The sequence below is a fragment of the Atheta coriaria genome, unplaced genomic scaffold (genome assembly GCF_025399875.1).
Source record: "Atheta coriaria isolate IRGN ID8LTWV9N9 unplaced genomic scaffold, Caltech_Dcor_3.1 hic_scaffold_5_pilon, whole genome shotgun sequence".
NCBI lineage: Eukaryota > Metazoa > Arthropoda > Insecta > Coleoptera > Staphylinidae > Dalotia > Dalotia coriaria.
The window spans coordinates 3,968,855-3,979,622 of record NW_027045447.1 but is presented as its reverse complement, the minus strand read 5'-3'; the positions used below and the strand labels follow the sequence as shown (position 1 = coordinate 3,979,622).

Sequence of the window (10,768 nt, the reverse complement as noted above, 5' to 3'; positions counted from 1 at the left end):
CCATGCTCTCGCTACAGACCCGATTTCAGTCGTGTAGATGTTTACCTCCGATCATCACGCGCATTCTTCTCCCGGGTAACCACGAGGTTTCATTAACCAAGATAGAAATTTAACGCCGCGGCTTCTGCTTTGCTGTTGGCGCATTCTGCACATCGACTATACTCGAGTTTGCTTAATCGCGTTCCGTACGCGTTCTTTACCACACTACGTGTATTTTGCAGTAAATTGGTGTTCGTCCCATTATATTGGTATTATAATACAATTAAATTACTGCTCATCTGAACGCGCGATGTGTGAAGGTGCGTAGCATTAATTTGTCAAATTTTATTTGTATTTCATCAACAATTAACGTGTCCTTAGTGTAAATTTATGGCGATCCGTCGACCGTCGGCTATCATCTCAAGCGTTTATTAAAAATAATATTATATTTTATTATAAATTGTTTTCTTTGTATAACATCTGTCCATTTTCTGTATCCTGAGTGATATTTGGAAAATGGGTGTCTTTGTAGTTTTGGTTCTTGTCTTTCTTGAACTTTGGATTTGCTGCTCTCTAACACTCTGTGCTTTCCTTTTTCATTAGTGAACATAAGTTATACTTGTAGGTTTTGGTTATTTTTAATCGCAAGTTGCAATTTTTCTGTTTGTGACACTCTGTAGAGGAATGCCACGAATATTCGGCTACTATTCGGTATTCGGCCTATTCACGGCGCCTCTTTGTTTTGGTATTCGGTATTCGGCCGGAATAATAGTACCTATTATTCGAATACCAAATCATAGAAAAAGACACATCATATTAATCATGATATGTATTTATTATCAAATTACAGCCACTTCAATAAGTAAAATTAATCATCGGTAAGTTGTGATGGATAAAGCAAGCTTTTCAGCATTTGACGGTAGCAAGCGATTACGCTTTTCGTCGTAAATGGTACCAGCTTCAGAAAATAACCTCTCACTATACACGCTACTCGGGAGAAGAAAGATAAACTTTAGCAAATTTCGAGAGAGGATCAGGATCAGGATCAGCTTTTCCGATCTAGGCGATTTGATTTCAAATAAAATCCATCTCATTTGCCACAGTATTCTTCTCCACGTTCTCCTCATCATTACTATTTCGCATATTATCTTTGGCGACTTCCTCAAAGCAGTTCAGAAACTGTCGTGTATTTCAAATGTCTTATCATTTTCGTTCAGTTTTCTCTTCTTACGGCGTGGAAAAGTCGTACTTAGTGCCGAATATTCGGCCTTCGGCCGGCAGCATTGCCGGATATTCGGTATTCGGCAAATCACTATTAAAGTGGCAGCTCTACTCTATACCATAATTTCCTATGACATCCATGCATAAATGTGCTGCATTTGTTGTTTTGGAGTGTCCCGTTTTGATCTATGAATTTTTAATTTACAACACCCTGTATATCAATTTTCATTTAGGTCACGTGAAAAATAGCCATATGTGTAGTGTTTGAAGGTTTGTCGTTGACATATATTCTAAAATGAAGTTGTTTTCTTTTTGTAACACTCTGTATATTAGTTTCCTTGATTGTCCAGTGAAAACGAGCGACGTTTGTAGTGTTTAAAGTTTTTTGTTTGCACTTTAAATTTTCCTTCTGTAACACCCTGTTTATTTGTGTTCATTTTCAATCACGTAGAAAATTGGCTAATTTCATTATCCCGGTCGAACTTTACAAAGTAGTACTTGCTTGCATGTGCGCGGCTATACAGATCGTAAGTCCTGCTTCAATATGGCGGCCCGTTTTCTGTTGACTTGTAAAATTTAAACTTGTATTCTATTGTTAATAGATAAATAGAAAGATATATTCACTTCTTTGATTTGTGCACCCCTTCTATCATTACAGGTACAAGTCTCTAAGAGAGTTCACTCTCTCAGGGTATGATCCCTCTATAAAAATTGTTAAGGTAACCTGTATGATTTGTGTACTCCTTCTTTCATTTTCAGCTACAGGTCAGAACTTGTAAGAATATTTTTAAGTGTCCCTCTCTTGAGGCGACTTAAAACTTAAATATTTGAACAAGACTTCATAGGATTGTCCTTATAAGGAGTTCTCCACTCAGGGATGATCCCCACCATAAAGTGTTGATATACCTGATAATTCCGAGGGGATGAAGCGCAGAACATCAGAAGAAGCTGTAGGATGAGGCGGGAACTGTCGTGGATCGACCGTAGACTGTCTTATAACGACACGTGCCAAGAATTTAAAAATCTCATCCACTCCTGTTCTCTTTCTTCTATCTCCTCCTCTTCTCTACTCTGTTCTCATCCTTCTGTCTTCTACTCTTCTCTGCTATTCCTTCTTCTACTTCTCCTATTTCTCCTATTTCTCTGGTTCTCCACTTACTTTTCTTACTTCTCATATTATCGCCTTCACTTGTATTTCAATTCCTCTTATATTTCATTTGAGTTTACATATGCAACCCAAATTTCACCTGTTATTTTTATATTTGAGAAAAATTCCTTCTACACCTGAGATTCGATCCGTGTCTACTAGCATGCCAGCAAGGTGCACGTATCCACTCGACCACTAAGTGATTTTATCATTGTTATTTGATTCTTCTATTTATGATTCTACTTTATTCAACTTTTTAAAAACAACAACACGACACAAACAACAACTATATATTGTACACGGTCGACGCACTTAAGGTTTATATGGAATATGATTTAAGACATCAATCCTGCAAACGGCAAAGGGGAAGCCAGAAAGAAATATGAAGAAGTATATAATATTACATTTTGTTTTACTAGCAACATTAAAAACTACATACAGGTTTTTAAAATCGGAAATCATAGACAGCTCTTAAATCTCCTGAAAGCAAAACTTGCCTTGTAATACGCACATCTCTAACATTTCTGCGGCGGAAGCGGTAGACTCCTTGGCCCAAGTGCTCCTAAACTTCTTCTACAGCCACCGACGTTGTTTATTTATACTAATTAAAACACACAAAAAAAGGTGTAAGCAAACATTAAAACACAAACAACTACAATACAATACAAAACATTTACATATAAAAAGGAATTCTACGTGGACAGTACAACAAACATATATGTACACATTAATACATAAGACAATACAGCAAAGTTATATACACAATAAAATAAGTTCTCAAGTTCTACATACTCAATTACATAACACAAATAGCAATCAAGAAAATGTGCGCAATGTACTAATTCTGGAGTTGAAGCGCGATAAATCATTTAGTCAGTAGTCGATGGCAACCGATCACCAAACAATTCTATTGCTTGAACCGTATTAATCTCTTGACATGCTAATAGTCGCGAGGAGGATCGACGGATAAATAGAACCCGGGCACGTCGCACAACAGTACACGACGAACTAAACTGGAAGAACAGCAGCAGCAATGCACATGCTGATAATACTGCGGTACCGAGTTATACTAGAAGTAAACAAGTATAAACAATTTTAAAAGGAAAGGTGTAAAATTGAGAAACTAATAATTTAACCCTCAAGCAAAGCAAAACGCGTATTACCAACAAACCAGTGCAAGATGTACTGAGCAGCACAGCGAATTGCCAATTGAAGCTGGCGACCGGCACATTGCTGTTCAATTGCAAGCACACAGTGTGGTGCGCAAGCCAAGGCCGAACAGAAAACATAAACAAAGTGACGAAAATTTACGGATCATATAAATAACATTAATTGAACAAAATTTTTAAAGTTTTTCTCTCTTGCTCTAGCTCACCTCATTTTATATTTCTATCACACTCACATTTTGGAAAATAAATTAATCAACTATCCATATTATATATAACCACAAAAACAAGCCAAAATGCACGCGGGCCTACAACAGACATTTCTATTTATAAAGAATTTGTGATACGTGAATCCATGACATTAAATAATATTTTATTTTGAAGTGGTATTAAATTACAAATTTGAATTTGGTTTGACAACACAAATGAGCATATTTATTATTACTTGAAGAAGTTATTTAGGAAAATAATTTCTTACCGATATTCAAACGTACGAAACTTACAAATGTTCTAACAATACAAGCTTCCCAGATGTATTTCCTACAACAATAGAATACAACGCGGGGAAATATTAAATTCTACATCTTGAGAACTACCGCTGATATTACGAGGATAGTTAAAGAAGCAAAAAAATAAACAGCCTTTCGAACACCTAAATACATTTTTGTCGCTCTTCTGCGACCTGATAAAAGTTCCTAATGAAAATTATAAAGAAATTTAATACTTACAATCTGATGCAAGAATGGTCCTTCAACGATGTCAGACTCAGGTGCAAAATCCCTAAAACCCCAAAAAATTAGTCCTTCAAACATAAAAATGCAATTTTGGGAGTCAATTTGTAAGATAATCACAAAACTTAATTAGGAAAATGATAAAGAAATTTAATACTTACAATCTGATAATAGAATGGTCCTTATACGATGACATACTCAGGTGCAAAATCCTTAAAACCTTTAAAAATTGGTCCTTCAAACAAAAAAATGCAATTTTGGGGGTCAATTTGAGAGATAATCACAAAAGTTAAGTAGGAAAATGATAAAGAAATTTAATGCTTACAATCTGATGATAGACTGGTCCTTATACGATGTCATACTCAGGTGCAAAATCCTTAAAACCTTTAAAAATTGGTCCTTCAAACAAAAAATGCAATTTTGGGGGTCAATTTGAGAGATAATCACAAAAGTTAATTAGGAAAATGATAAACAAATTTAATACTTACAATATGATGCAAAAATGGTCTTTCTACGATGTAAGACTCAGGTGCAAAATCCTTAAAACCTTCAAAAATTGGTCCTTCAAACAAAAAAATACAATTTTGGGGGTCAATTTGTGACATAATCACAAAAGTTATTTAGGAAAATGATAAAGAAATTTAGTACTTATAATCAAATGAAAGAATGGTCGTTCTACGATGTCAGACTCACGTGCAAAATTCCTAAAATCAGCAGAAATTAGTCCTTCGACCATAAAAATGCAATTTTGGGGGCCAATTTGAGACATAATGACAAAAGTAAATTAGGAAAATGATAAAGAAATTTAATACTTACAATCTGATGATGAAATGGTCCTTCTACGTCGTTAGATTCAGGTGAAAAATCTTTAAAACCAGCAGAAATTGGTCCTTCAAACATAGAAATGCAATTTTGGGAGTCAATTTGTAAGATAATCACAAAAGTTATTTAGGAAGATGATAAAGAAATTTAGTACTTACAATATGATGCAAAAATGGTTCTTCTACGAAGTCAGACTCAGGTGCAAAATCCTTAATACCAGCAGAAATTGGTCCTTCAAACATAAAAATGCATATTTGGGGGTCAATTTATGAGAAAATCACAAAGGTTAATTACGAAAACGATACAAAAATTAAATACTTACAACATAATGTAAAATTGGTCCTTCTAGGGTGTCAGACTCAGGTGCATAATCCTTAAAACCTTCAAAAATTGGTCCTTCAAACTAAAAAAATGCAATTTTGGGGGTCAATTTGAGAGATAATCACAAAAGTTAATTAGGAAAATGATAAAGAAATTTAATACATAAAACATGATGTAAAAATGGTCCTTCTACAAAGTCAGACTCAGGTGCAAAATCCTTAAAACCAGCAAAAATTGGTCCTTCAAACATAAAAATGCCATTTTGTGGGTCAATTTCTGAGAAAATCACAAAAGTTAATAAGGAAAATGATAAAAAAATTTCAAACTTACAATCTAATGCAAAAATGGTCCTTGTACAATGTCAGACTCAGGTGCAAAATCCTTAAAACCAGCAGAAATAAGTCCTTCAAACATAAAAATGCAATTTTGGGGGTCAATTTGAGACATAATGACAAAAGTTAATTAAATAAATGATAAAGAAATTTAATACTTACAATCAAATGAAAGAATGGTGGTTCTACGATGTCAGACTCAAGTGCAAAATTCCTAAAACCAGCAGAAATTAGTCCTTCGAACATAAAAATGCAATTTTGGCGGTATCTCGTAAACTAAAAGAGATAATTAGGATTGAATTGCAGCGTCTTAATCTACGGACTATTCTCTATAAGATAGGATAGTTAAAACGGAAATCTGAGAGATGAAGTTTTAATTCTTAAGATAAAATTGCCAAGGGGGGGGGGGGGGGGCTTGATAATTTTTATCGACTATTTTCGATAATTAATATCTCTTAACCTAAAAGAGATAGCAACCAACAAATTGCTGATTATGAAAGACTGAAAAATTATCAGATAAAACTATAAAATAATTATATTTCCAACAGTAAAAGGTCAAAAAACGCGACTAAAAGTACTAAAAAGTGACATTTTTCAATTTTTGTCCATTTTATACAATCGCGAATATCTCGTAAACTAAAAGAGATAAATAGGATCCGATCGCAGCGTCTTAATTTATGGCCTATGCTCTTAAGATAGGATAGTTAAAACGGATAGTGAAATATGAAATTTTAATTCTTAAGCAAAAATTGCCAATGGTGGGGTGCTTGATAATTTATTTCCAGGATTTTCGACAGTGAATATCTTCCAAACTAAAAGAGATAACAACCAGAAAATTGTAGATTATGGAAGTTTGGAAAATTCTAGTTTAAGGGTGTCGGGTGGGGGTTGGAACCATAACAAGTGGCTGGCAATGAGCAGCGCATGTGATAATAATGTTACGAATAAAATATGCAAAAATTGAGTTTGCTAAAATAACGAATTTGACATCATAATTGGTACATCTTTGTTGGCTGTTTACTGCCAAAGAAACCACGATCCAGGTTTCATAATTGGGGATCGTTCTTTGCTGTGTTGGGTACACACATCTTTTCTAAAATGACGAAAGTCTGGCCGTCACCGGCTCTTAGCCTATAAAATAACTAAACTTTGAAGCTTCATCCGATCGGCAGGAAAAATCAAAAATTAATATAAATAATTCCAATCCCTAGTCCGTGGCCCCTTCGTATCGGGGCAAGTTTTTACTTTGATGGTCCTGACGCCCTGTGAATATTTCGCGTAACATTTCGAAGCAACATTAGATAAGTGTATATATGTAGTTGAAATCGAAAATAAAATGATGAAAGAGCGCACGCATTGTCGAACTATGTTTAAAGAGTTAAAAAAAGTTGTTTGTTAACCAACACTGATAAGCGTGCCCAACGAAATTGTGAACACGAGTACTTGTGCACGCACTTGATGTGCATTTTAAAGCAAAATAATTTAATTTTTTAATGTGATACTTACCTCAGTTGATCACTGACGATATCCATATGGGCAATACGAGAATTGACTTGCATTTCACCAATATTCTGCTAGCAAATGTCGATCAAATATAACACACACTGAATTAAATACTCAAGAAACATGGCTAGCCACGAGGTACACGCGCCTACCCGCCGACGATCAGGAACAAACTAGATGCCGGGCGCGTACCCGGCTCGCACTAACATCACGCGACTAGGTGCGCGCTCTGCACTGCAAAAAAGTGGTTTGGCCACGAACGCTGATAAACCAACAACAAAAACTATTCTATTCTGTACCCAGAAACTAAGGCACACTGTCCACGATATGTTTGTGACGATTACAAGTAGTCTGCAATTGAATATTCATGCATTTTTGCGATCGGTGTGGACAGTATGCCTAACTTCTAAAACTTTGAAAGAAAGTACGGAATAAGTAACAAACTAACTTAATAGTAAATTATGTTTTCCTTTCAAAAGTAATATATGCGCTAAATTAAAAATGCCCCATTTGAGTAAATCTAAAATAATTAATTCTTTATTACATTAAATTTAAAATTACATGGCCACAAAACATATACTTACTAGGTGTCTAACACTAATAATTTTCAATTTGCGGATCGATCATGTTTGCAGTTATAATTTTAATAAGACGAAAACGGTGTTGAATGTTCACGCTTAGATTATTTCGCTTTGTTTTTGGACATTAAACACATAATGATCCCAAGAATGCATATTATTTCGTTTTCAACATATCAATTTTGATCATTTTTCTTTTATAAGAACCTAAACGCTATGTTTTATATTGTATTCACATCGAACGACACACTTTTTCATTAATTAATTCTTTAGATTCTTCACTATCTATCGTTAATTTTATTTTATTATTATGCTATTGATAGATAGTCAGAGATTCGTAGTAAGATATAAAGAACATCGGTTTGCTTGTTACATTCACCAATCAATCAATGACTCGACGGCTGTGTTGTGTGAACGTAATAATTAGAATATTGGAAACAAATGCTGTCGTTACACGTGTAGTACGTAAGTATGGACAAAACGTTGCGTTCTCGCAAAGATATTTTCACGTACGCGAATTCAACGAAAAGTAAACTTGCATTCACCTCTGCGTCGAATTCGTACGTTTGCACCAGTATGATTTGCTTTTGTTTAAAACTTGTTTGTATGCTTTGCAATCCATGAGTTTTAAATTTAAAATAATAACGAACGCACGAATTCAAATTCAATACCATTATGATGTATGCACGGAAACGGTAAAAAACACACTCATTGTCGAAAGAAAGACATACAAGTTAGTTTCAAGTAGTATATTCACAGACGTGCGAAGAGTATTTCCAAATTATTTCCATAACGGACCCAAAAATTATTGGCTTAAATATATTTATGTGTTATGCATAATCGATTGCAAGATTTAAGATTTTTCATATGCCTGCCTAACGCGTTTTCTCTGCAAACTCTTCATTTTAAATTTGCATTTATAAACATTTTTACATAAACATTAAGATAGACCCATCGCACTGCGCAAATTTTCTCAATTCATTTAATTAATTATTGTGCTCATCATCATGTATCATTTTGTATTATGTATATCATAATTCTTTCATGTTTGTTTTGTCTCATATTCATATTTTTAGTTTGTAAATATTAAGAGCGCCGCCCTCGTTCGCAACGGTTACTTACTAAATATACGGCCGGGAGCGGTTCCGTGACGAAGCGGTTTATGTATATTTTATATATAATATATATATATACTTTATGTATAATCAATATCAATAAATAAAAATAATTACTTTGTACAAAAAGCTTGAATCAAGGTAAGGTTAGACATGCATCGTTTATATAATCTAGGTATTTTCAAGTTATGGAGGGTCTATAAATATACCGTTTACATCTAGCTACAATGTTAATTTGATGAAGTATCGCGAAAAGCACGACGCATCGCAAAAGCTTGAATATTTTTGTTAGATTTGTAGTTATTGTTCTTGAGTACAACTTACAACTCGCAAGGTTTGCGAATGCTTTGCCCACAAAGGCCGTGCGGTCGCCCCTCGAATAGGGATAAACTTCTCACGACACTCCGTTGACTAAATTATATGATTACGATTATTATCGCGGCTCTTTCCTCAAGAAAGCAATCTTCGCGCGTGAACAACCCATGCCGTCGACGTCCACCTGCACTCTTCGCAATGAAATGCACAAAGATTCCTTCCCTCTGGACCAGCTGCTGTAGCATATTTATCGATCAAGTTTAGTTTTAATCTGAATTTCAAATAAAGTTGTTAAGTAATAAAGTTTTCTTCAAAAACATGGACTGACACGTGCAGAATGCTTCCAGGTGCATCGGAGGCGTTCTACGTAACGCACTCGCCGCCATTCCAAAAACGTTTGCACATGTGAAATAAGTATTAAATATTATTGTTATTTTTTGCTTCTTTTCCTCGCTTATAAATACTCTCTGTAAGCTACGGCTATGTACGAATCCGACGGCGGCCGACGATGAAAGCGCGCGACGCGTGACGATTTTCTTGAACTCTACTAAGACACTTTCGAACCAACTCGTCGTTTAAGTTAATATTGATTTCATTATGGTTGTCCTCTTAGGTATAGCTCTATCTATATTATAGATTATGCGGTGATAAGTTGGTTATTTTCTATAATGTGCTCTAGCAGCGGCACGCGCGGCGTCGGCGGGCGTCGGATGCGCGGCCCAGTTTGCTCTTCATACGTGGTGCATCATTTCGAGTGGAAAAATATTAAGTACGATGACAACATAACAACAATTACAAAAACCGTGAGTGTGTGTACGTGGAATGATTCGTATTATAAACCTAAGGACTACGTACAATAAAATATTGATATGGCATACGTGAAACGAACACAAAAATAAAAACGTAACAAATACTCGGCGTCACCGGCGTTAATAATAAAAAATAACATACAAAACGAAACACAACAAACGAATCCCTGCTGCTTGGAGATTGTATATTTGTTTTTGATTACGTTTCTTGTTGATTACGTTGTTGAATGCTGTTATGAGGTGTTAGATCTAGTCTGCCTGGCATTTGGTTAATGACTTATTTCACTCGAGTCCTAGCAGCAGGGAATGTTAATTCCCCAGTGCCTAAATATGCATTTCGAAAAATAAAGCCCTACTACACTAATCTTTTCATTTTGTTATACAGATCTCGACGCACGCCCGTCGCATCGTTTGCTTACTCCTTCACTTCAAAATATTTGTAAGTGGGATTCTCGTAACCGTTGATTTGCATATTGGCGACATGTCTTTCCTCAGGCGTAGCCGCCTGATCTACCTCGATGAATCCTTGACTTTGTGGGGACCGCGCTGATCGGCGCCTAGCAACTGCAACGCCTACGACAACTGCGGCCATCAGGGCCATTCCAGCGAATGCCAGTGTGAAGTACACGCTACGACCATCCCGACGCCCGTATACTTCGCGATGAACGGAGTAGCTCTAAACATAAACAATCGTTAGAACTCTATTTGCCAAGCCTTCAATTATGGAAA

At 35.5% G+C, this 10,768-nt stretch overlaps 1 protein-coding gene and 1 long non-coding RNA gene across 4 annotated transcripts in view; both read right to left on the bottom strand.

The window, feature by feature from the left end:
* Positions 1–2,742: 2,742 nt before the first annotated feature.
* Positions 2,743–7,442, bottom strand: LOC135791796 (uncharacterized). 2 transcript variants are annotated; one of them, XR_010548121.1, is made up of 12 exons: positions 7,226–7,442; positions 5,882–5,933; positions 5,718–5,791; positions 5,550–5,663; positions 5,389–5,469; positions 5,225–5,298; positions 5,061–5,134; positions 4,733–4,806; positions 4,570–4,643; positions 4,406–4,479; positions 4,242–4,293; positions 2,743–2,948 (listed from the first exon to the last, which is right to left on the bottom strand). It is a non-coding gene; the product is annotated as an uncharacterized lncRNA (long non-coding RNA). The 2 variants fall into 2 exon arrangements; XR_010548122.1 differs by lacking the exon at positions 5,225–5,298 and having other exon boundaries at positions 7,226–7,441.
* A 289-nt stretch (positions 7,443–7,731) lies between these two features.
* Appl (amyloid-beta-like protein) overlaps positions 7,732–10,768 on the bottom strand; it is a 65,012-nt gene continuing 61,975 nt past the window's right edge. For both annotated transcript variants that reach the window (XM_065302337.1, XM_065302338.1), the window contains exon 8: positions 7,732–10,715. In XM_065302337.1, the coding sequence (XP_065158409.1) occupies positions 10,455–10,715 (261 nt within the window). In that variant the 3' untranslated portion in view covers positions 7,732–10,454. The remainder of the gene's footprint in view (positions 10,716–10,768) is intronic.